The 26,952-nt window shown below is 45.8% G+C and overlaps 1 protein-coding gene and 1 long non-coding RNA gene across 2 annotated transcripts; one reads left to right on the top strand and one right to left on the bottom strand.

Moving 5' to 3' along the window:
- The first annotated feature begins 3,262 nt into the window (after positions 1-3,262).
- On the top strand, positions 3,263-10,021 carry LOC148686651 (uncharacterized). Its single transcript, XR_015948728.1, has 3 exons — positions 3,263-3,342; positions 8,740-8,826; positions 9,664-10,021. It is a non-coding gene; the product is annotated as an uncharacterized LOC148686651 (long non-coding RNA).
- TMEM268 (transmembrane protein 268) lies at positions 9,990-26,042 on the bottom strand. The gene is made up of 8 exons (XM_088665017.1): positions 25,661-26,042; positions 22,357-22,466; positions 20,657-20,764; positions 20,037-20,186; positions 18,506-18,616; positions 17,460-17,540; positions 14,384-14,569; positions 9,990-12,315 (listed from the first exon to the last, which is right to left on the bottom strand). Exons 1-8 carry the CDS (start codon positions 25,767-25,769, stop codon positions 12,136-12,138), a joined length of 1,035 nt encoding a protein of 344 aa, XP_088521143.1. The 5' UTR covers positions 25,770-26,042; the 3' UTR covers positions 9,990-12,135.
- Positions 26,043-26,952: the final 910 nt, after the last annotated feature.

The raw sequence follows: 26,952 nt of genomic DNA, 5'->3' as shown, positions 1-26,952 counted from the left end.
AAACAAAGCAGCTGTTATGAAATTGGTCTGTGAGCTCTTGCAATACAGTCTCTAGGGAGATGGTTAAGCAATGCTTCCTGATGAAATCATGAACAAACATAAAATGCACATTTATTTTCTTTCAAAGCATTACAGTACTCAGTAATCATCCCCTCATTTCAGTCAATGAGCATCAACACAATTTACCAGTTATCCTGTTCCCACGGTATCTACCCTTCTTCAGCTTCAGACAGCCTTTCCCAATACAGTGGAACCTCGGTTTATGAACACCTCAGTTTATGAATTTTCGGTTTATGAATGCTGCGGACCCATCTGGAACGGATTAATTCATTTTCCATTACTTTCAATGGGAAAGTTCGCTTCAGTTTATGAACGCTTCAGTTTATGAACAGACTTCTGGAACCAATTGTGTTCATAATCTGCGGTACCACTGTATTTTTGTCCAGTGCCCCACATTTGACACAGATGTAGTCCCACAGAGTATCTTTCTACCTAGGGTTCTGCAAATCCACCTCTGGATCCAGGGCCAACCCAACCCAGATTCTAGCCCCAAAACAGTTTGAAGACTCTCCATTTTAAAGCCTAATTAATCATGTGGTTGGGAGGAGGAAGAATGAGGCACCTGCAGGCTGCCTATGTGTGTCCACATTTTCCACCAGACCTTCTCCTTGCTACCAGGTTGCCCCATAGCTCTTGGTTCCAGGATTGTTCCAGGCAGGGGTGCCAACTTGAATAAAATATTGGGGAGCAGGTAAGCCCCACCCCACATAATTGATCACAAAACACAGCATACACACACCATTTGAATGGGGATGCCCATCGCCTTTTGGGGGAGGGGCAAAGTGACCGCAGCTCCTAAAAGTTGGCTCCTATGGTTCCAGGTGGACCTGATCTGGCCTGGCAAGGTCTTGGGTTCCCTCAACCCACTCTGGCTGAATCTCAGGTTGACCCTGATTGGCCATATTCAGTCCAGGATTCGGGCTGAGTCTGTGCACGACCCTGCTTCTACCCTGCCCTACCAACCTTCACCAGCTGTCCAGTGAAACCAACAAGATTGATGGAAACTCCTTAATAGTTCAGGGTGTGTGTGTGTGTGTGAGAGAGAGAGAGAGAGAGAGAGAGAGAGAGAGAGAGAGAATGAGAATGAGAATGAGAATGAGAATGAGAATGAGAATGAGAATGAGAATGAGAATGAGAATGAGAATGCAGTACTGTATTGGCTTGAATGAATCTGAAGTTTCCAGCAAAAAAATGTTTAAGGGCAGCTATAGTGAAGGAAATGGATGAAAATGAAGCGGTTTTCCACTAATCTTATCTGATTCACCGGGATGTGGGTGACACTGCGGTCTAAACCACCGAGCCTCTTGGGCTTGCCAATCGGAAGGTTGCCGGTTCGAATCCGTGCGATGGGGTGAGCTCCTGTTGCTATGTCTAGCTTCTGACAATTTGAAAACATGCCAGTGTGAGTAAATAAATAGGTACCACAGTGGCGGGAAGGTAAACAGTGTTTCTGCCCACTCTGGCATCCGTCACGGTGTCCCGTTGCAACAGAATCGGTTTAGTCATGCTGGCCATATAACCCGGAAAGCTGTCTGTGGACAAATGCTGGCTCCCTCAGCCTGAAGATGAAGATGAGCACTGCAACCCCATAGTCACCTTTGACTGGACTTAACATCCAGGGGTCTTTTACCTCACCTATCTGTTTCACCACAAAGCAGAGAATTGGGGGTGAAAGTGACAATACAGGTTGTGGCAGGGTGTTTCTAAATGAACAGATTTCATCACCTGTAGGGAGGAGATGTTGAAAATGTTAAAAAGTTGCTCACAGCGGTATACAACTTTAGGTGAAGAAAGGATAACGGATAGAAGACTGGCAATGAACTACTAATCAAAGCCTTCAGTTCAAATCACTAGAGCAGGGGTTCCCAACAAAATTTTCTCGAGGACCCCTCATCGAGCCGCTATTGTGACAAAGGACCCCCATTAACTCCTAATCCTAAAATTAAAACGTGAGAGCCAAATTAAGAGTCTTTTTATATTTTATATTTATACGTTTTTTTACAGTTCTTCCTCTACATCTGTAGGCCTTTGTCGTTTTAACGAACCACTTTTCAACCAACGGTCCATTTTTAACTACACGAACTGTAGCTTCCGCGAAAAACAATGCTTTGTTTACAAACGCTACTGTTTTGCAAAGAGGCAGCGCACGCCAGGGAGGAGGGAGGGGAATGGAGAAGAAAGGGTACCTGCGCAGTAGCGCACAAATGAAGCCGACACGCGCAAAGCATCTTGGGGAGGTGAGCGTTAGTAGAATGCGCACGCTGCCTCTTTGCAAAATAGTAGTGTTTGTAAAGCGCCACCTTATGGCATACAGCAGAAATACTGCCTCTATCTAATTCTAGTTTTGTGCTAGACTCTGCTCATGCAGGAAGTGGCCAAAACGAAAAATCTGTTATCATACGAAATATATTTAATATATTTTTTATTCTAATAGCATCTTGTGGACCCCTCTGGCATAGCTCGCGGACCCCTGCATAACACTGATTGTGCACCATTTATTTTGACAGGCTTTTGTGCTTGCCTCTCTTGATTTACTCAGGCTTGTACTATTGCTTCCTGTTTGTTTCCATATATATTTTTCTTTCACTCTTAATTAAAAAATTATAATAAAATAAAGTCCCCAAAAGGAGAGAGAGGCTCAAACTAGCTTTAAACGGCATGTGTGAAATTTGACAGAAGGCTGCAGCTGCCTAACACATTTCTGCACTGGGAATAAACAGGTTGCACAGGTAAGATTTGATTTTTAAAGTGTTTCCACCAATTGAGTTATGTCAGATGCTGGTTCTTTGGGTAAGTCCCCCACCAGCTGACTCCCTCAGCCCTCACACAGGAAAGCTTCACAGACAAAACCAGATCCCCTCTCCTCCTTACCCTAAAGCAGGCACCCCCAAACTGCAGTGGCCCTCCAGATGTTTTGGCCTACAACTCCCATGATCCCTAGCTAACGGGACCAGTGGTCGGGGAAGATGGGACTTGTAGTCCAAAACATCTGGAGGGCCGAAGTTTGGGGGTGCCTGCCCTAAAGTGAAGCAAACAGAGCAACTGTATGAGTCACAGAACACCTATCCTGCTAACAGTCACCCACATGTGACTTGGTTACTGGGGCAACGCCCTCTGGTGAGGAAGCAATGTACTGTAATGTGTTACCAGAAGGAGGAAATAAGTGGCAACAGCTTTATTGCTGTAAACCTGTTGACTGCGAAGAGGGAGAGAGATACACACACAGAGAGAGAGAGCACCCATCTGCACCCACAGGAAACATGGTCTGAGTTATTGTTCATGGTAAGTGAAGAACAGCTTTATCTAAAGCCCAGATGACTTTTGGTTACAAAAGAGCTTTTTCAGTACCTGAGATCAAAGGGGAAGAGGAGCTGGTGTTTCAGCTGTGGTTTTTGTCCCTGTAGATCTATTTTTAATCTTTCCCCTGGCAAGGGGGGAAGGGTGGGTGGGGTGTGCGTTTGCTGGGTCACACAGCTGCTTCAAGGCACCAATTCTCCGTCAGAGTGAAGAGTTTTAATCCAAACCAGTGGCCAGTTCCTTGAACTACTTCCAGACTGAAGTATTTCAGGAGCACTCTGGGAAGAACTTATATCAGTGATGGCGAACCTATGACACGCGTGTCAGATGTGACACGCAGAACCCTCACTGCTGGCACGCGCCCCACCGGCCCATTCATGCTGTTGTTGTTGCCCCCCCCCCATTTGTTCTCCCGCTCCTCCTATAGCTTGTCTCTGCTAGAGCTTGTCTCCACTACAGCTTGTCTCCGCTGTTAAAACCCAGATCCTTTTTTGTTGCTCTTGTTGCTGGTAGCCAGAGATTGGTTTTAACCCTTTCTGTGCTTTTTTTTGGCGCTTTGGCAGACTATGATTGGATGTAACAGCATTCCTTTTTTAACCCATTCTGTGCTGGTTTTTTGGCGCTTTGGCAGACTATGTCGGTGCTGTGTGTTAGTTCCAGCGAAGGTATTATTCGTCATTTATTTCTGTTCTCTATCCCCCCCAAAAAAAGCAAAGCAACTTTTGCACCCCCCAAAAAACCCTCCAAAACTTTGGTCAGCAGCTCCCCCCCCCCGAAAGCTCAACAACTCTGGGCACTTTGTGATAAATAAGGGTTTTTTGATTTTGTTTTGTTAAATAATTAGTTTTTGGTTTATTAAATACAGTTATATATTACAATTATACATTTTTGTTATTTAAACTATAAATATCGTGAAATCATTGTTTTTTTTTCTCGAAGTGACACACCACCCAAGTTATGCTCGGTTTTTTTGGCGAATTTTGACACGCCAAGCTCAAAAGGTTGCCCATCACTGACTTATATCCTTCCTTAGGTTCTGTAGATATGGTGTGGCCTTAGTCAGACTTTCTGACCTTCCAGCCCAGGACTGTTTGCCCCAGTCTACTGCCTTCAACCCATTCCAACCTGATATTTACCTTTAACCCAAACATATTTCTGAGGACCTACCGGTACTTCATTCCCCCCCCCCCGGTTTATTGCTTATTGGTTCAAATATCATGGTCCAAATCAACCAAATAATAATAATAATATATTTATACCCCGCCCATCTGGCTGGGTTTCCCACTCTGGGCGGCTTCCAACAGAATATTAAAATACAATAGTCTATTAAACATTAAACACTTCCCTAAACAGGGCTGCCTTCAAATGTCTTTTAAAAGTCTGGTAGTTGTTTTCTCTTTGACATCTGGTGGGAGGGCGTTCCACTGGGGGGGCAAAAATACAGGGGAAAAATATACACTCATGCATTTGTAAAAACCAACATTGACCAAAATATATATTTACATTAAAATATACAAAAATAATATAAAAAGGTAAAATAAAATGGAACACCAAAGGTTAAAAAACCTGATACATTAAACCATCCTATTAAACCATCCAGTTAAATCTTTGCAATTCACCATATTAACTTCATTAACAATTCTTCTTAACTTTTGGGCAACCACTGCAAATCTTCCAGCTCTGTCACAAATTTGTCAGAATCAGATAGCAAATATATGATTTTCGCTTGATCATCACCATCAGGTATCTTACATAACAAATTCAGAATAAATTTTGCCTTTGGTTCAGGATACAAAGAGCAGTAAAGTAAATAATGATAAAGATATTCTACTGCTGCAGCATCACATATGCAAAACACTGTTCTATCAGTATTTTGCTATTTGTTATTGTTTAGAATTGATGCTTTTGAATTATGGTGCTGTCTGGTGGCAGAAGGTGCTCTGGGGGGGAGAGGAGGGGGTGGAGGGAAGCCCAGACACAAAAATGGAACCTTTGAATTGCTGCGCCTCGCAGGTTCCTCTTGTGGCAGGAGGGGACTTGTGGGGGGGGGCAGCATGAAGAAGGAGGAGGAATAAGTCAACATAATAAGGATAAGATTTGGAATTGGAGTAGAAAATCCGCCATAATCAATTAGAGAAGTTAGGAAAACCAGGAAGAAGAGATGTGAGGAAGTCACAATTATAATGTGAAGAAAAAAAGAATTGGGAATTTTTAAATTTTTAGTTGTTTTCTTTTTTGTTGTTGTTGTTGTTGTTGTTGTTTTATAGGTATTGTGTTTATGTTTTGTTTAAGGCCTGTGTTAAAGGAGCAGCTGAGGGGAAACCAATCCCCAGAGCCCCTCCATCCTTGTCCTTTCAGTGGCAGGGAGGGGATGAGGGGGGAGGGGGGAGGGGGAGGTCAAACCCAGCCTTATACTGGACCCCCTTGATTCTCAATGGCCGCGGGTACTACTGGTGGCAGAAGTGGACTCGCGGGTGGAGGGTAATTGAGGGGACAGATTTTATATTGCATGATTTGTTTGTTTGTCTTATTTGTATAAAAATCTAATAAAAAATTATTTTAAAAAAATGCTTCTGAGAACTCAAAAAAAAATGAATTATGGTGCTGGAGGAGACTCTTGAGAGTCCCATGGACTGCAAGAAGATCAAACCTATCCATTCTGAAGGAAATCAGCCCTGAGTGCTCACTGGAAGGACAGATCGTGAAGCTGAGGCTCCAATACTTTGGCCACCTCATGAGAAGAGAAGAATCCTTGGAAAAGACCCTGATGTTGGGAAAGATGGAGGGCACAGGGAGAAGGGGACGACAGAGGATGAGATGGTTGGACAGTGTTCTCGAAACTACCAACATGAGTCTGACCAAACTGCGGGAGGCAGTGCAAGACAGGAGTGCCTGGAGTGCTCTGGTCCATGGGGTCACGAAGAGTTGGACACGACTAAATGACTAAACAACAACAACATTGTTTAGTCCCCTCCCATATCCTATGCCTTCCTGCAGTACTACTCAGGAGTAAATCTGACTCCAATGGGGCTTACTCTCAGGTGAAGGTTACATAGGATTATCATTGCTGCAGAAATTATACCTTTATATTGCTTTTAATTATCACCTGCCCCAGGAAGGTGAACGTTGCAAAATGAAATTGCAAGGCTGCATTGCAAGATCAGAAATACCGAATATAAAAGTGGTAGGCAAGGGGTGAAGGGTGGAGACAGATGGCTGGCAACGCAAAAACTACCAGTGCTTCCTCCTCCTCCTCCTCCTCCTTCTTTCGGGGCAGGGCGGGGACTCGAAGCCTCGCTGGAAGCCAGAGAGAGCCGGAGAAAGCCTTCTCAGCACTGCGCCAACAACCTACGATAGAAGCTACTGGGTGGGCCCCTTGACAGCCCTATGCCAATCCCAGGCACACAGGGAGGAGCCGGGCAGCCATCTCAGTGCCTCTCTTGGCCCCAAACTCACGCAGAGCCCGCAGCAAAAGAGCCTGCTCGCCGCCACTAGGAACCCAGCGCAGTGGCGCCTTGAGCCGCTAGAGACAACGGTTAAGACGGCCTTGCTGCAGGGTAGAGTGGGCATACCCAGTATTATTTTGAGAAATTTGTTTTGAATGGTTTCCAGTTGACTTTGTTGTTATTTAGTCCTTTAGTCGTTTGACTTATCTTAGCCAAATCTCAGATTTCCCCCCAGTAAGTCAACTGTCCTAGCACTTTACCAAAGCATACTCTCAGGTCGGGAGCAATCATATTGCCACTTCTAGTTCTAGTAAAACTGCTTGTGAGGATCTTGATGCCTACAAAGCGTTTAAGAATGGGTTTTCCTGGGGAAAGAGGCAGGGCAAAAAGTAATAATAATGAAGCACTGAGACCTAGACCTGGGAAGTGTGGACCTGTGCCTAAAAAGCACAGGGCAAAAAGTATGCGTGGATGAGCCCCCTCATGTTTTAGAGCATAATATTCCATTAAAAGGTAAAGGGACCCCTGACCATTAGGTCCAGTCGTGACCGACTCTGGGGTTGCGCGCTCATCTCGCATTATTGGCCGAGGGAGCCGGCGTATAGCTTCCAGGTCATGGGGCCAGCATGACAAAGCCGCTTCTGACAAACCAGAGCAGCACATGGAAACGCCGTTTACCTTCCTGCTGTAGCGGTTCCTATTTATCTACTTGCATTTTGACGTGCTTTCGAACTGCTAGGTTGGCAGGAGCTGGGACCAAGCAACAGGAGCTCACCCCGTCACAGGGATTTGAACCGCCAACCTTCTGATCAGCAAGCCCTAGGCTCAGTGGTTTAACCACAGCGCCACCTGGGTCCCATAATATTCCGTTAAGTGTACACAAACATCAGCCCATGTTTGAATTCCAAAGTTTTATCCTCAGCCTTTCACAATTTATCCTGCCAAATGCCACTGTAAAATCTACAAAAAGTGTGCCTAAATATTTATTAGGCCCATTACCACACTTATTAATAAGATGGTTTAAAATCTAATATTGATCGATATAACTTTTTCCTTGCCCTTTTTCTTTTTCTTCACCATGCATTTGAATGGTGGTTGTGGTGCTGCTGAGAGATCCTTAGATGAGGCCATTACCTGGTGGTGAATCTTGGAAATCTGAAAACCAATTATTTACCCCTACTGACAATGGTTCTCCCAGATCTCAGGCAGAGAGAGGTCTTTCCTTTTACTTGCTACCTCATCTATGTTTTAGCTGGAGATGGCAGGGATAGAAGTGGGCATCTGTTGTAAGCAAGGCATGTGTCCTGTCAATAGGGATGGGGAAATCTGTTATTTTCCATTTCTCTCAGTCCCTCATTTTTTCCAATCTTAAATTCAGTTCTCCACATTTCCACATCAGTTTGCCACTGGGATAGCTCAGTTGGTAGCACATGACACTTTTAATCTCAGGGCCATAGGTTCGAGTCCCATATAGGGCATAAGATTTCTGCATTGCATTGGGTTAGACCAGATGACCCTTGTGGTCCCTTCCACCTCAATGATTCCATTATTTAAATCCGCATGAAAATTCATCACCATTTGAGCATTAAAAAAAACCACCATTTGGGGTGTGAAAATACACATGCTTGTACACAGTTTTGTCCTCTCATATATTCCTATACCACATTAATAGCCATGACTCCCCCCCCCAAAAAAATTTTTTTTTAATAATAATTCTGTCATAGAAATAGTTCACAAGGAGTGTTTTGCAAAGCAGAAAATAAACTAGAGGGCATATGTGATTATCCCAGTACTACAACAGCTCCTTCCCTACATGTTCTTTGCACCCAACTCTTCTCTTGTTGCAAACCCCCATTTTCAAAAATTGAAAGCTGAGTTATGTGGACTGCATACAGAGATTTCCACCTGACTTTCCTTTTATTTCCTTGGTCTACAGCCTGCGGCTATGTGGCAGAAAAAATTAGGGAATGCTGCTGCTGCTGTCAAAGCAATGAGGAGCAACAGCAGGAGCCAAATGAGAAAGGTAAGGGGGAACTAGAGACTCTCTGTGGCAGAGATGGGGAACCAGGTGTTGTTCATAAGCCTTGGTCATTGACAGGAGCTGGTGGGGGTTAGAATCTTAATATCTGGAGGGCCATAAGTTTCCAATCCCTGCAGTTGTGGGCATCTGGTTAAGAACCCTACTGGACCAGACCAAAGGCACATCTGGTCCAGCAGCATGATTCCAAAGCAGATGCTTTCGGGAAGCATGACAAAAATAGCCATCTTAGAAAAGATGTAGCAGAGGTGAAAAAGGTGCATAAAAGGGAAACACCCCCCCCCCCCAAGAAAACAAAGGGCTAGAGCAGAGGTGGGCAATCAATTTCAGGCTGAGGGCCACATTCCCTTCTGGACAGCTGTTGCTGCAGGAGAGCAACAGGTGATACCAGAGTTCAGTGATGTATCCCAGCCAGTGAAAAATCCCCAGGGACAATGCAAAGCAGGGCCAGTGAGGGGTGTGACCTTGGGGGGGGGGGCTAGGGGCTGCTGCCTGAGAAGAGTTCCAAGGGCCACCTAGAGAGGCCTGGAGGTCTGCATTTTGCCCCCAGGCTGGAGGTTCTCCCTGTGAGAAGGAAGTTTGCAATGTTTTTGTATTTTTCCATTTAGAACAAAGGTGAAAAGAGGAGGAAAGTGTAGGAAGTGTATGAGATTATGTGGAGAAAGTGGATAGGGAGAGTGTTTTCCCCCTCCATTGTTCATAATACTTGAACAAAGGTGGGGGGCAGCTTCCAAGGCATCTGAACCATGGGTTTCAGCCAAATCCCAGATTCAGCCCAAACTGGCTACTATTTGCTTCTAATTTTCCCTCCCTTTATACAAGTAACTACACCACACACCTCATGAGGAAGAGCTGAGCCACAAGCAACATGTAGCTGTCCCGTCCAAAGTCAGCCTGTTAGATGACGACGCTAAAAGCCTACAAGGAGCGTCTTCCCTGGGGCAAGACCCTGCACTGCTTCCCCTCAAGCAACTATGATGTCAGCAAGTCCACAAGGGGAACATCCTCTTGCATCATCACAGACCATAATGAAGACAGATTCACAAACTCCTCTTTCAGCGGAGATGAATGTGTCCGAAAACCCACTGCCTGTGATGCCCGTAGATAATTATGAAATTGATCTAATTGGAAGTGAAATGAAAAGGAAATTGTACTAATTAAAAGCTATGTTTTATTGTTATTAGTCTTTGATGGTTTTTTATTTTCCCCATCGAAAATTATGAGTTGCATTGCAAAAGCACAAATACAGTACAGGGAAATAGCCTGCATTACTTCACATGACAAGTGTACAGCTTGACTATTACAGCAACTATCACAGGGTGGTCTGGAAAACCTATAAAGTCTACTTCAGCCCACACTTTCAACTATGTGTGTGGGAACTGTTTATGATATAGCTCATGGATAAGAGCTCATGCTTTCAGGAATGACAGTCATGGGTTCATGACCCGGTGATATTTCTGCTTGAAGAATCTCAAGAGTCAGGATCTTTGCAAGTGAAAAAAACAAAATGCAACGGAATGCCCCGTGGGAAATATCTTGCCCTGTATTGTCAAAAGGGGCCCAGGAAAGTGAAATAATGCTGAAACCAGGGAGGCTACTCTTATGGGCAAAGTAGGGCGTAGCCCTGCCAAGGTTTTGAACCCACAAAACCTTCCCAGGCTATGGTGCAGTCTTCTTTCTGTTGCACACAATAACACCACTGCATTTCCAATGACTGAGAGACTTCTGTCTATCTTTTCTGCTTAGCCAGTCATAAAAATCACCAGCAGTAGATTCCACCCGTCTCCAAGGAGAGGAAACCATGAGGTGTGTGTTGCGGGTAGGTGGGGATCCCAAGCAACTGTCTCACATAGAAAGAGCTAAGGAGGGAGGGTAAAAATATTATTGTCCCTTTATCCTGCTTTTGCCTCTCTCGGAAACCATGCCACTATGTGTGTGTGTGGAGATCTCTCCCCGCCCACCCTAAGCCATCCTGCAGCAGTTTGCTCTTTTGCATCTGCATACATCTTTCATTCCCTACCTGGCTTGCTGCAGCAACTAGAAAGACAAGATCCTTCTTCACAATGGAATGTCCTGTGGGAAATAGCTTCCACTATTGTTACTCAACAGGAGCCATGGAAAGCAAAATATTACAAGATCGCACAAGCGATTTGTGATTGTCTCTTGTTTACATGGCTTGTTAGATGTCTGCACAGGAGGTTGGAGAAATTTTGCCAGTACTGTGCTAGGCAGGTCATTGATCTCATTTCATTTCACAGTAGCTCCTTAAAGGAGATGACAAAAATGCATCCAGAAAATTACTGCTTGGACACTTGTGGCAAATGGAGAACAATGGTGGTGGCTACTTTTATATTTGTACCCCACCTCTTTGCCTGTCAGGTACTCAAGGAGGCTTACTGATAAAAATAAACACAGCTAAAATCACAGAAAGAACAGTTTGGGTTTGATATCCTGCTTTATCACTACCCAAAGGAGTCTCAAAGCGGCTAACATTCTCCTTTCCCTTCCTCCCCCACAACAAACACTCTGTGAGGTGAGTGGGGCTGAGAGACTTCAGAGAAGTGTGACTAGTCCAAGGTCACCCAGCAGCTGCATGTGGAGGAGCGGGAAGCAAACCCGGTTCACCAGATTACGAGTCCACCGCTCTTAACCACTACACCACACTGGCTCCCATTAACTAATCATTAAAATTACATTTTATAAAATAAAATATAATTAAAACTATATACATATGGCTACAATAAAATAATAGCTAGAATTGAAAACAGCACGGCATCAGCCCTTTCATTAAAAGCAGCCAGCTTCCCAAAGCCTATTGGAACAAGACTTTACCTGTCAGCAGAAACACCACAAGGAGGGAGCCAGCCTGGCTTCTCTGGAGAGGGAGTTTCAGAATCTGGCAGCAGCTACCGAGAAGATCCTCTCCCCACCAAGTATACCTGTCAGGATGGTGGGACCCAGAGAAAGATCTCCCTTGAAGCTCTCAAAACCTGGGCAAGTTCTTATGACGGAATGTGGTATTTCAAATAGCTTGGACATAAGCCATATAGGCCATATAACTAGCCCAGGACAGCAATCTGGCAGCTCTTTGACCCAGCTGAAGTTTCTGAGCACTTTTCAAAGGCAATCCTATGTAGAGCATGTTACAGCAATGCAAATAGTGTGTAACTAAGGTGTGTGTCACTGTGGCCAAATCAGACAACCATGTGAAATGTTTCCTCCAGTTTGCAGGTTCTAGGTCTCCATTCTGGTTAATACTGTGCATAATGTGAAGGCCACTTCATCCACCACCGGTCACCTCAGCTTGAACCAAGAGGATCTCTTTGCCAGCACTGTAGTCTCGACGAATTGGCACAGGCATGGGGTTTGGTTGAGTGATACATGTCGTCTTGCAGCGACCTCTGTGAGCTGACCACTGACCAGAAGTCTGATATAGCAGCCACTGAAGATTGCCAATAGCTGCTGGGCCATCGCCTAAAATCAGTCAAGCATTAACGTTTATTGATGATGTAAGAACATAGAAAGCAGCTGTTATACCAAGTCAGACCAGTGGTCCATCTAGCCCAGTGATGCCTACACCAATCTGTAGCTCAAATAGCACTTCTTGTGTTGTCCCTGAAATTTTGTGCTAGAAGTGGAGAACATTTTCTGACCAGCAAGCCAAATCCTCATCTCCCCAACCAAGAGGCCATCTACCTGTTAGTCATCTGAGGTCAATATGGTACCAGGTTAAACTGAACTCTGAAGCTCTGACTGTGGGGACTCAGTGTGGAATTGTTTGAAAGCTCTTTTGCAACCAGAAGTTTGTTGCTCTTTGAACAGCCCAGGGCTCTTTGCAAAAGGGCGTTCAAACAGCCCAACATTGAGCTTTGACTGCAAATGGCTGTTTCCAGTAAGGGAAGAGGCATGAACAGCCCAATGGTGCAGGATTTAATTCTTACTTATCAGCGGAAATTAAATCCTGCTGCTTCGGCTATGTGTGCCAGTTCCCAATAGAGGAACTGGTAAAGGTTAAGGACCCCTGACAGTTAAGTCCAGTCATGAACGACTTCTGGGGTTGTGGTGCTTGTTGTGTCGTGGGTGGCTGAGGGAGCCGACGTTTGTCTGCAGACAGTTTTCCCGGGTCATGCGGCCAGCACTACTAAGCCACTTCTGGTGAAACCAGAGCAGCGCACGGAAATGCAGTTTACCTTCCCGCCGGAGTGGTACCTATTGATCTACTTGCACTTTGACGTGCTTTCGAACTGCTAGGTTGGCAGGAGCTGGGACTGAGCAACGGGAATTCACCCCGTTGTGGGGATTTGAACTGCCGACCTTCCGATTGGCAAACCCTAGGCTCAGTGCAACCAATTCGGAATCAAACCCTTCCCACAATTGGAATGGCATCAGTGGACATAATTTCTGAAATAATGGCCTTACAGGCCAAGATTGGCCTATAGGTCAGAGGTTCCCCAACCCTGGCTTATGTCGTAATAAACCACCTCTCTCTCTCTCCCCCCCAATTTCAGACTGGAGTCTTTCCCAGTGCTGGGAATTGAACCTGAGACCTTCCATGTACAAAGCAGGTGCTCTGCCACTGGGCTGTGGCCCTTTCCCTTCTCCAAACCCAGATATTCCAAGCTCTTTGCTTCTATATTGCACAACTAGCCTCCAACGGCTTTTTAATCCCCCCCCCCAATTCATTTAACATTATTGTCAGCTTAAACATTTCCAGCACCTTCCATCATTTACTAATTCATTCTTTTTAGGCTTACATCTACCTTTCCAAACTTTCATGTGCATTACCCTTGCTAGTGTTAATATATGTGGGACCCTAGTTGTTACTGTTGTTATTACCAAGGGTGAGTTACAAATTTGAAACACGAAGTCTAAAACAACTTAAAATAACCAAAAGGTGGGTCCTAAAAGTTCCTTGAAAAGTTCCTGAATTCTAAAAATATATATATATTTAAGAATTCCTTTAAAAATTCAAATATTCCTTGAATGTCTCTTGCTTATCCACATCATTCAAAAGGCATAATAATATATCATTGGCCCTACATTTTATTTTAAATATTTCTTAAACATTTATAAGTGAGCAGTAGTGCCTGGTGCCCCCTTGGGACTGTTAGGGGAAAAGGTATAGAATACAAAAGTAGGTGGTGTGCTGGAGCCAATGACTGATAGAGGCACTAGTTCTGGTTTTGCCTCCATCCTCCTCCCTGCTGAGGTCTCTCTAGAACAGGCACCCCCAAACTGTGGCCCTCCAGATGTCTTGGCCTACAACTCCCATGATCCCTAGCTAACAGGACCAATGATCGGGGAAGATGGGAATTGTATTCCAAAACATCTGGAGGGCCGAAGTTTGGGGATGCCTGCTCTAGAAGGTCAACCTTGAGACTAAGAAGGAGAAAGAAACGAACAGGCAGTGCCACCTTCTGGACAGTTTATAAGTAAGAAATCAGGCAGGTATGGGCTGACTGAGTACAGAGGGTGGTGAAGATCCACCTCAGTTCTCCCCCAACACCAAACCTTTTTACAGACTCCTTCAATGAATTCTTACCTCAGGGGCTCCATCTGGGACAAGCTGGAGGAACTCTCGGTATGCCAAGGCACTTTGGTTCCTGTTCTTTCTCTCAGGCAGCAGTTCAGAATCTTCTGAAGAAATTCCCTGGGCTTCTTCCTGACTTGGAACGATGGGAGTCTCTATTACAATGCAGAGTTCTTTCAGGTTGTGCTTCAGAGCAGACTGAAAAGGAGCCGGGAGGAGATTTGCAGTACAGCGATGTTATTCTGCATCACCCAGAAAAGCACATTCTTCCCGCAATAGAATTTCCCCTCCCTCTCCTGTCTCCTCTCTCCATGTGAATCCTGACACACAAAATTACTCTGAAGGTCCAGGGTGGCACTGAGGGCACACAGAGAGAGGAGAGGGAACAGAAGTTCTGTTGTGTGAGCAGAAACCATTCAGCTTTTGCTAGGAATTTGTTGGATACAATTCAATAGCAACATACTGTAGGCCACATTCATACTACAGTACTATGCTACCACTTTCAACAGTTGAGACTTCCCATGAAGGATTATTGGAGCTCTAATTTGTTAAGAAGAAGAGTTTGGATTTGATATCCCACTTTATCACTACCCGAAGGAGTCTCAAAGCGGCCAACAATCTCCTTTCCCTTCCTCCCCCACAACAAACACTCTGTGAGGTGAGTGAGGCTGAGAGACTCTGAAGTGTGACTAGCCATACTAGGTCACCCAGCAGCTGCATGTGGAGGAGTGAGGACGCGAACCCAGTTCACCAGATTACAAGTCTACCGCTCTTAACCACTACACCACACTGGCTCTCAGGGTGCTTAAGGGTGCTTCACAAAGCTACAATACTCAGGAGTTACTTGTGAGGAGGGCTTGACTGTTAAACCATTCTGAGCTCTGGACCCTTAGCAAACTACAGCTCCCAGAAATCTTTAGGGGAAGCTATGACACCTTAAGGTGGTATCATAATGCTTTAAATGGATGGCATGAATATGGCCATAATCACACAAATGAATATGAGTGCTGTTAAGGATGACAGCATGGGTTTTGAGGGTTGTCTCTAACTAAGTTCCACGCAGAGTAGACACATTAAAATTAAGATAACTAAGTCATGTCTAACAATGCAACAAGTTTCCCCTGCTCCCAATATTGAGCAGAACTCTGCATCTATGAATGGGCCTACCCTGTGAAGGACTAACATTGGATACAACCTTGAATCTTTGTTGAAGTCCCTCTAGTGGTTCCAAGTGAGTAATGAAATTGGGAAAATTGAATGGGAGAATGATGGTGATCTAGGTGACTGGGTAGGATGTTAACTTGGGAAAATAAACTGCTTTAAGATGACTTTATAAAGAAATGGCTTGGGGATCATCAGTGGGGCCAGCTGAACTGATCTTGAGCACAATCTGTCAGGAAATTATCTGGACATAAATGAAGTGAAGAGGGAGCAATATGGGGTGATCCAGAGCAGGATGCAAATTAATGGAAGAATTTTTCTATGGTGATTTGGTGGCAGGACTGCTTTGGCTACACAGGGAACCAAAACTTAGAAAATGGAGATGGATATTGTGTGTGTGTGTGTGTGCGCGCGCCAGTGGTTCCTGGTGTCTACCGGGCAGAGGCGCCGTATTGCCCCCAAGATTGGGTGGGTTGGCACCCATTGCACCCATCCTCTGTGCTGTGCAGGCCAGACCAGGGCAGCCTAGAGGAAGGTTGCATCAGCCTGTGTGCTGTCAAGAGATGCCACGCAGGAGCAGCCTTCCACTAGTCTGTGCTGGTCCTTGGTTGCATCGGAAGATGTTGCGCAGGCTAGTGCAACCTGTCACCAGGCCACACCTGTCCCCACAGCATCTCCTGACACTATGCAGGCTAGTGCAGCCTTCTGCTAGTGCAGCCTTCCATTGATGCTGTGCTTGCTCGGCTAGACCTCCTCCACCCACTCAATATCCAGGTGCTGCGTCCCCTGTTAAGGAATATTGATAGGGCTGACAACATCTCTGTCCCCTGGAGTTGGTGTGCCTGCTACTGTGAGAAAGCAAGGAGCCTAGCAGTAGATAGTGTCAGTCAGTTCAGGCCCGGCCCTACGTGTAGGCTGGGTGGCGCAGGGCACCATGGCGCCGGCCCGCCAGGAGGGCGCCGCGAGCTGCGCCCACCCGCTGGCCGACCGGTCCGCCGCGCAGCTGCGCCTGCCCGCCCGCCTGCCGCGCAGCAGCGCCTGTTGCACCCGCGCTGCGCGCGGCACCCACCCGCCCACCGCGCTGGGAAACGGGGTGGGAGGGCGCCAGAACGGGGCGGGAGGGCGCCGGAGGGATGCGGCACACCACGGCGCCGGGAGCGCTTAAGACGGCGCTGAGTCAGTTGTACCCTCCTGCTCTTGGCCATGAAGAGGGGAAGGAGATGCAGTGTCTCCTTCCCCCACCCCCTCCTGCCTTTATCTTTAATTGGGTTTCAGCCTTGTCCCCAGAATTAATTCAGGTCCAGATGCAGGCTAATTAATCTCCACATCTGCTTGGACTGGGTCCCCAGATCCCGGGGGGGGGGGTGGAGACCGAGGGGTTGGTTGTACACAGTCTTACTAAACAAGACTCTTCAGTGTGATCCAGCAGTGATGTTATTTTGAAAACTCTAGAAAAATACTGAATTTTTGAGACACTAACTAGCTAACTAACTTTAGATTGACATCTTTAATGAAAATGATAGACACCTGTCTCAAATGGAATAGTTAAATGACTAAACAGACTCCATTGGCTGAATTCTGTATACTTAATTTGTTATAACCCACAACCTAGTTTTAAGAGCAATGAGTCAGTGCCTTACTTTGTTGGAGGTGGTTGTTTAAAGCATGATAGCATCCATCAGTTCGATTCTGGTAGTTCTGAAGAATATTTTTGTGCATGATATAATTGCCTGCAATTCTCTGTATGGCTGACTTGAGAAAGAAGACGATCATTGTTTGCTTATTCACACCCGTTTGGAAGATGGAGCTCAAATTATTTTATTTGTTTTGTTTGTTCTCAGCATTGTTACTAACAGTATCAGCAGCGTGCCTTCTTTGGAAACCTTCTGCCTTAAAACAAAACAAAAACCCTCCAATCATCACTTACCTTCTCATTCCTCTTCATTTCTGCCAGAGAGTCTACTAAGAATTGAAGGCATGGCCCCACGTCAAAATGAACAAACCAGAGCTGATGAGCAGTGGGTGAAGTCAAGGGAAACAGAACTATATCCAATGATCCCACCAGCCATGCACAAATTATGGTAAATGATGAGATTCTTTGCAACTCTCTGTATTGCTTACTGGAGAAAAGGATTGATGTTGCTTACTTATTCACACCCATTTGTAAGAAGGAGCTCAGATTGTTTTATGGTACTGGATATATCATGCCAAGTAAAGAACGTATGATGTTAAGCTATAGCTGGAGAGAAGCCTCAGGCCCCACGCTGATTGTGACTCTCCACACCTCTCTACTTTTCCTTTTGAACTTTCTCCAGGCCACACCTCATTGGCCCTGCTTTCCACCACGAGGGCTGTATCCAAAGTTCTCTGTCTACTAGCACAAGGGCTCCTGCACCAGCAGTTGGGTGAGATTTTATGCTGTGCAACAGAAGGATCCGACATGTTAGTTACAATAGTGCAATGTGCAACAAATTGTGCCATCTATTGGGCAACACAGGTACTTCCACATTCTCTTGCACAACGATGTTCAGCTGGTACAAAACATTTTGCCAGTGGAACAAATGTACTGCTAAGTGTCTTTAACCTAGCACTACATTGGATACAACCCCAAGTGTTCACCTGGCTGGAATGCATATTTGAACTCCTATGATGCCTTTGACTTGCCTGGACTGAGGATAAAGAAGAGTGGGTAAGCAGGTGCAAAAACTAGCCCACTTTGTAAAGGCAAACATTTACATTTGTTGTTCCACCTACGGCTGCCCCTGGTCTCGCCCACCACTAGCATGTGGTCCCCAGAAGGCTGCCCAGAAGAGAATGAGGTCCTTCGTCTGCAAAAGGTCCCGACCCTTATTTTATTATATCATTATATTCAGAGGTTAATATAGGGCGAGTTCTTAAGTGGGAAAAACCCTGAAATTTCAGTTCTCCCTGACATAAAGAGTTTTGGCATTGTTTCAATCTGAAAAAGGATACCTGTGGAACACTACATTGCTTCTCCGGGGTATTTGTGAACCCCACCAGGAGTTTGTTTTTCATGAAAGCTTCGTTGGCAGCGGCTAGTCTCATGTCTGTACTCACATTCAGCTGTTAAATGAGGAGGAGAAGGAAGGGCATTAAAGGTCTCAACCACTGGATGCCCAGTGGAGGCAAGAGCGAAGCCATACCACAGTATCATGGCCATAGGCAGTTTAACAAGCTGGTTTAACAGTCATTCCCCGCAATTTTCAATGGGGAACATAGAAAGCTGCCTTCTGCTGCATCAAGCCATTGGTCCATCTGGTACAGAATTGTATACACTGACTGGCACCAGCTCTTCAGGATTCCAGGCAGGGGACATTCCCATCCCTACCTGGAGATACTGGGGTGAAACCTGGGACCTTCTGAATGTATCCAGGTGCTCTGCCACTGAATTACGGCTCCATGTAGGAAGTTGCACGGGCGGAGCAAGCGGGGGGCGGGGTGGTGGTACGCCCCAGGCACTGCCCTGGAGGTGTTGTCACTCGGGGCCGCGCCCCTGCCCTGCAATCGGCGCCTCCCAAACCGCATGCCTTGCTCCAGCTACAAACTCCAGGTAAAATGCCCACTCAGCGCGATGCGCGCACCACGCTGAGCGGGCTTTTTACCTGGAGTTTGTAGCTGGAGGCGCACGGCTTTGGAGGCGTGGGGGAGCGGTGATACCCTGCCACGTAACGACACATGCGTACGTTACGTAACACGCATGCATAGTTACGTAGTGACGCATGCGTCGTTACGTAGCGGTGGCGCGCCAACCCGGGTGCATGGTAATTCGCTGCCCCGGGTGTCGCGGTGCCTTGCTATGCCACTGGGAAGCTGTCTCATCCTGAGTCAATGGTCCATCTAGATTTGTATAATCTACACCGGGTGGCACTGGCTCTCCTAAGTTTCCTTCGTGCCCTGCCCAAGTATTGGACTTGGGACCTTCTGAAAGCAGATGTTGTACCACTAAGTTAGAGCTTTGCCACTTAAAAGATAGGAACAGGTGGACCAATGGTTCAGACATAGTTATAAGACAGCCTTATAACTGCACCCGGCCATCAATCCATCTGGTTCAGTATTGTTCATGTTGACTGGCAGTGGCTCAGCTCCCAAGATTTCAAGCAGGGGGTATTCCCAGATGCACTTGGCGATGCTGGGGAGCTTCTTCATGAAAGGCTGGTTCTCTGCTGCTGAGCTATAACTCTTCAGGGTGGAAAGATGTGAGCTGAGTTGAGCTGACGGTGGTAACAATTCCAGCTAGGACTGTGATGAGGTGGGTGCAACAAATGGGGCTGCAATGTGCAGGCACCCTCTAAAGCAATTGCTTTGCATGATGTGAGCCAACCTCCTCTTGCTTTTCAGGCATTGCTTATGGCATTTATTTCAGTGAATGAAAGTTGAACTGATTAGGCTCCCTTTTAAATTTGTGATTATCTGAATATGAATCCCTAATGCCTGCTGGTCATCATGGAAATCATAACTGCAGACATGTCTAAACTCATCTTACCTTCCTTTGATATTGATGAATTGTGAGTCTGATGATCAAGGCAGCCACCAGGGCAACTGCAGTGGCCAAAATACTGATTTCCCAGGGTTGCGCTACGGAATATATTTGCAGGGTGGAAAAAAGATTGATCCAGAGGGTCACGTAGACAACCTGAAAGGAGGAACACAAGATTTATCTAATAAAATAGAGGTGAGCGACCTTTTACAAACCAAGGGCCTCATTCCCTTCTGGTCAGACCTCTGGGAGCCAAGTGCCAGAAGCGCGGGGTGGGGGAGACACTAAAGAGGGCAGAACAACGAATGTAAATTTTATCTGATTGCTACACCCTCTCACACGCCCCTCTGTATTCTAAAGCCATGCAAACAAAAAGCATAATTGGAGTTACTGGGCACATTCCAGACAGGCAAAAACTCACAAAGGAAGGCCCAAAGCAGTGCCTGTGGGGGGGGGAGTTTCCTGAGGAGAATTCTGAGGGCCAAGAAGAGAGGTCTAGGGGGCCACATTTGACCAATGGGCCTCTGGTTCCCCACCCCTGCAATTGTGTGTGTGTGTGGTATAGTCATTTTACACCCTAGCACACCCACATTCCCCAACTCTCACTGAAGCAATATGGTGCTTACCACAGCAATTGAGATCGCAAATGCTCTGGAGTTGTAGAACAGGTGCTTTCTCACCTCTGGCTCTAGCACTGCACACTGAATCAATCTTTTCCACTGGTCAGCTGTCACCTGTGTAAGCAACAGCAGCATGGTCATTTGATGTATGCCCAAATGCAATGGACACAATCCTATAACAGCATGAAGTGAGCATAAATTCCCTGCCATGCTTGGGGCTGTGGCCAAGAAGAGCAATTGGAACTAAGAAATGTGTAGGGGGCTGCTCACCCCACAAAGTGGATCAAGCCCCTTTGAGCATCAGACTGCTTTGATTCAGCGAGAATTGCAACAGTATCAAACTGTTCTACAGATTCCGATCCCTTCTGCCAATTTTTTTCCCTTTCCCCTACCATTCTGCCTCCTCCTCCTTCTCACCAAAGGCCAGCCCACCCATGAGGCAAAGTGCAGCAACCACCTTAGACGCAGATCCTCAGGGGCGACAGATTCAGCCTCCAAGGAATTCCTTGGCCACTGCTACAGTGGCAGCGGTGGCTGTGGTACAATCCTTGGAAGCCAGATCTGCTGAATCCTCGGCAGCCTCCTGCCTCACAATGCTGCCTCCACATCAACTTCTCTGGAAATAGGAAGCATTGCTGGTCTCCCCGCTCCTCTAGTGAGGAAATGGTAGGGGTTGCCCCCGGGGTATGGACTTGCCTGATTTGATTCAGGTCACACACCCGAACAACAGTCTTTGAGTCTCACTTCAGCTGCCTGGAAAGGTTGATATGATTCACTGCCTTGTTCCCAATGTAAATCTTTATCCCTCCCTTGATCTTAATGGCAATCTCCATTGCCCACTTCTTCCCTGGTGTATGTGTGAGGGGGTGAGGTATTTTTGTGGTTCACCTCAGGTGCCAGTCTTGGGTCTACCCTGTCCCCATCTTCCTCCTCATGTCCTTCCTCTTCCTCCTGTTCTTTATGACCATGACACCATCCCACCTCCTGCTCCCCCGCAAAACTAATGTGAACAAAGGAAGAAGAGGAAGAAAAAGAAAGAAGAGGAAGAGGAAGAGGAAGAAGAAGAAGAAGAAGAAGAAGAAGAAGAAGAAGAAGAAGAAGAAGAAGAAGAAGAAGAAGAAGAAGATGCCTTAAACCAGGCATCCCCAAACTGCGACCCTCCAGATGTTTTGGCCTACAACTCCCATGATCCCTAGCTAATAGGACCAGTGGTCAGAGATGATGGGAATTGTAGTCCAAAATATCTGGAGGGCCGGAGTTTGGGGGTGCCTGCCTTAAACTAAGTTGGATAAACTTAGCTTCCATTTGAATCTTGGGAAACCTGCAAGCAGGATTTGAGCACAAGGGCACTCACCCTGCCTGTGTTTTCCAGCAGCTGGTATTCAGAAGCTTTGCTGCCTCCAACTGCCCCATTAATTTCAATAGGAAATAAGTTCAGCTGACTTATCTTGGAGTCAAAATAACAATTGCAATAATGGAGGAGGAGGAGGAGGAGGAGGAAGAGGAAGAGGAAGAGGAAGAGGAAGAGGAAGAGGAAGAGGAAGAGGAGAAGCACTAGGATAGCAGCAAAAAGTACAAAAAGTACTAATTACTCCTTGCGATCTGGTTCATCCTGATTTTTTCCTTGCACAATAAGGTAAGCAAATTATATTGCATCTGGTGGCTTTTATCTCAACATGATTCAACAAGATATATGCAACCCTCACCTGAATTCCCATGGTCTTCAATCTCTCTACCCAAAGATTCATATCAAAAATTGTAGAAAAACAGGACTTGTTAGCTGTGAGAACCATAAGCTTTTGCCCATTGTGAAGCTCTGGAAGGCAACAGTAAAGAAGACTGAGTATAAGCATTGTGGAGTGGCCATCACTTCGTGGCAGTGCATGTGCTTTGTGTGGAAATGGTCCCAGAAAGGATGTGGTATTCTCCAAATGTTCTGCACTACATCTCACCTGATCTCTGATCATTGGCTATGTACCATTTTGGATATCTTCTGGTCTCCTCTAAGTAGAACCATCTCTCAAGTATTTAATGCATGAGTCCTTCCCAGAAATACAACCAGAGATCCTTTAGAAATTAGGAATACAGAAGGATTCTGAGGATACATATTTGTCCATGTAAATAGTAGATTGCTCTGGCCTGGGAGATTTGGAGTTGAATCTCTGATTAGCCATGAATAGGGATGAGCAACTCTGTCAGTTTGTTTCACATTTTTCCTGTCTAAAGCTCAGTTCTCCACATTTCCACATCAGTTTGCAAAAAATAATAATTCTCATGAAAATTCATTTGCATTTTTGTACTGTATGTAGTTGTCCTAGTATACACACTTCTGCAAATCATTTCCCCCCGATAAATGCATGCTTGCATGCTATTTTCACTAATATATGCACTTCTATGCACAGGGTATGATTTTTCTTTGTCTGCATTGCTCAGTTTGAGATCTGTGTTGTGAATTTCATAAAGTGCAAATTTGGGGTCTGGCTGTGCTTGAGTTAACTTATCATTTTGGAAACTGTGGTATGTGTGACTAAGTGTGAACTGAATTAAATTTCTCCCCCATCCCTACTGGAAATGCTAAGGATGGAAATTGCTGGGCATTCTGTGTGGAAAGCAGGGGCCTTGTCACTGAGCTTTCAGCCCTTCTGAAGAAAAGAATCAGCTTCATAGATTCTTTGACTGGACAGCTAATGGGACACCTTCCCAGAAGTTGTTCAACTTCAATCCCCATCATCCTTACTCATTAGCCATGCTGGCTTGGGCTGATGGGAACTGTGGTCCAAGCAGAATCTGGAATGAGGCAGAGGGCATCATGTTCCATTTTGTTCTGTATTCATCACATGCAGCAATCAGTTCTGCTGCAATTGGTTTTCTGCCATAAACTATGTTATTTTTCTCTCTGTTCTGCTGTGGTGCCGTTGCAAAACTTAAGTAATTTAAGCAATTAATTATGTAGATTATAGAATATATTATTAGTACGTTATTCCAAGCCATTCATTTCAATGCAAAGGAAACATGATACATGCAGGTGCTGTAGTTACATCCTGTGCCATAGACATGCTGTACAGCGTGGGGATTCATTTAATGGCCTCCAATATCCCACCCATCTCTATGCTTCTTTGATTCTATGGCAGCCTTTCCCAAAGTGGGACCCTCCAGATGTTTTGGACTACAACTCGCATCAGCCCAACCCAGCATGGTTAGGAATGATAGCAGATGCAGTCCAAAACATCTAGAGGGTCTCAGGTTTAGGAAGCCTATTTCTCAGGCAGAAGTATTGTCTCAACCATAATACACACACTCCATTTCTAGCTGGAGGTACCAGGGACAATTATCTGTATGCAATTATCTGCACAGTGCTGTACCATTGAGTTATCATCATCCTTGAAGGAAAAGAGACGGTAAAGGTTGTCCAACAATTCCTGGAGCAGGGAAGCGGGAATAGCCTACTGATCCTCCCAAAGACATCACTGAAGTATCATATTGAACTGATCATGCAATGGCTGCCATAAATTTTACCACATTATTCTTTTGTTTTAAATTAGGGTTACCAGACATCCCCAGTCCCTGGATTCACCAATCTGTACCCGGAATGTCCCAGGATTTTAATTAATGTCCCCAGATTTATGCCTGGGGACTTCCGGTGAGGCAACATGGCGGGCGCCATGGCAGCGAGCAGCACCGGAGGTCCTGGCCACATAAAAGTTCCAGCCAGCCAGCCAGGGGGGGGGCAAGGAAGGCGCTGCACCCCTTGTCCCCGGTGGTGCTGCGCTGCCTTCCTGCTGGGAGTGGGGTGCAGGGGGTGGGGGTTGAAACATTCTCAGGAGACAGAGCCTGCCTCCCTCCCTCCGCACCTCCCAGCATCTCTTGTGAGGAAGGCTGTGTGCAAGTCCACTGTTTGTCCACCTCTGGTAACGATACAGCACCACACCAGTTAAATCTCCATAGAGACTGCATTCACCCTCCAGTGGTCTCCCGGTTATGGGAAGCCAGTGCCTTGTGTGTGTGTTTTAATGCGTGTTTTCCCAAGACCAGTGAGTGCCTTTACTCAATCTCTCTCCCCGCCCCACCACCAACCTCTTTCCCCCCCCCTGCATTTGTGTGTTTGTAGATGGGCCTCTCCGCCTGCCTTGTGTCAAGGTGAGTACCTTACAACTTTGGGGTCCCCCCCCCGAATAAAAGTCAAGAACTCTGGACAACCCTTTCCTAAAATAAAGCATGAAATTACCAAAAAGGGGGGGGTGTCCCCAGATTCCTTGAAAAAAAAAATCTGGTAACCATATTTTAAATTGCATTTGTTTAAATGTGAAACCTGGTGAAGCCCAGTCCATTAAAGACACTACAGTGCATTAAAATATATCTAAGTATCAACACAAGGCAATTCATGGATGGAAACTCTTTCTCTTAAAGAGTTTCTATTGGCTCCTCCAGACAAGCTATTCATTGAGTATTCATTCTGATTTGCTTGCAATTACATACCTTGGGATCTCAAATTCCTGTGGTGCCCTGTGCAATGCCAGTATTCAGTGGCCCTCCTTGCCTTCCATTCTACATCATAGTTGTGGCACCCCCATACTCTGCACCCAGTGCTACCAAAGCAGTTGCACTCTCCTAAATCGGCCTTTGTTGCTTGCTCAAAACTTGCACAGAAGATAAATTATATCCAACTCATTCTGTTTTGGTTGTGGTTATACAACAATGAGCATTCACCCTTCATTCATCCTGATTTGCTTGTGGGGTGTTTAAGCATCTTCCAGTTATTCATTCATTTATTTCATTCTTTTCTCCTTCACTTACCTAACCACAAAATGTCTGTTTCTTTTCCTAAAGTGGATTTGCTGCTTTGGGAAAACAGAGCACAGCTGCAATTGCACGTATCTAAATTTCCTTGTTTGAGTTTGAATCCCTCCTGCAAAACACTGACAGTCTGGATGTAACCCATGTTTAGTTCAGTGTTTGTTGACTATTCTATACCTCATTTTTGGCAATCAACAGTGCATTCATCTACATTACCTTCCTTCCAGTAGTCTGAATGTTCCTCCCCTTGGGTCTGACAGTAAGACACAGAGAATGGTAATTCGTCTTCCTTAGACATGTCCACTTGCCTTTTCCAACAAGCCATATTGCAGAGCAGTGTCACTCAAGAATTTGAGAATCAGATGATGGAAAATCTAGCTTTCTGCATCCACATCTTCCACTTGGAAGTTGCTCTGTCCTAGGAAACACCAAGCTAATCATGTGACAGCTGATCAGAGAGGTGGTTGAGGGTTGCAAGTGGAGGCCAAGCAAGCTTAAGATGGGTCCTGAGCTCTTGTCTGAGCTCTCAGTAGAAGATCTGTTGCAGAGTTCTGCCCCTGTTACTTCACATCCTCCTCTCTGTTTCATGAAGTTTCATTGAGTCACTATCTGAAGCAACTTTATATATATACTCATCAACAGTGGGTGGAACGAGACTTGGCAAGAGGCCCATGCATGTATGCAACACAGGTCCTGCATTTGCCAACCATGGGAAAATGCAAGTTATGTCAGAATCCAATTACAGGGCCTTCTTTTTCTGCTGTACTTTCAGAAACTCAACCTGTCAATGTTTCGTCTTCTCTGCTGTTTTCTCTTTATTGAATTTCTTTTTCTCAATTCATAAGCCTAAACGCACATACACAAGCATGTGCCAGTCATTAAAGTACTGTGGGTGGGGAGGGGGAGGGGGGCTGAAACAAAATGTTGCAATGTAGAGAGCTGCTGTCAGCCGTGGTTGGTGCCCATTCAGATTGGTAGGGAGGAAGGCTGAGAAGCCAGCACTAGGTGGAGCCTGAGGCAATGACAGAGCGAGCTAACTCATTCTAGATTTTATCTCATCCTATTCTCTTCACATCTCTATAATGGCAGCACTGAGAATAAGGAGGAGCAGGCTAACAGTAGCTAACTGTCCATCAGCTGGACTGTTTGTAAATAGGAAGGAAGGCAGGTGGCAACTGAGTAAGGACAGAATGAGGCTTATTGGACAGCAACCATGTCCCCTTTTAGACCAGACTCCACTGGCTGCTGTTCAGGGTTTTGCTTTGTTTTCCCTGGAGTTAAAACAGAGGCTCTACCACTGGAGGCTAGTCCATAGGAGTGAATGGGACTTTTCCCTACTAACTATGGTCTGTTCCCAATCAGACAGCTGCCAATCTGTGTGCCTGCCTTCATCCTTACAACCAGCCAGGGGGTGGCCTTAGCTATCAACTCCTTCCTCATTATTCTCAGTGTTGCTCTTGCAGAACTCAGGATGGGGACAGAATCAGAATTGGCCGCTTACTGTTTGG

This window comes from Zootoca vivipara, chromosome Z2 (genome assembly GCF_965207765.1).
Source record: "Zootoca vivipara chromosome Z2, rZooViv2.hap1.1, whole genome shotgun sequence".
NCBI classification, from domain to species: domain Eukaryota; kingdom Metazoa; phylum Chordata; class Lepidosauria; order Squamata; family Lacertidae; genus Zootoca; species Zootoca vivipara.
Note: the sequence above shows the minus strand (reverse complement) of the source record. Positions and strands in the feature narration are given on the sequence as shown.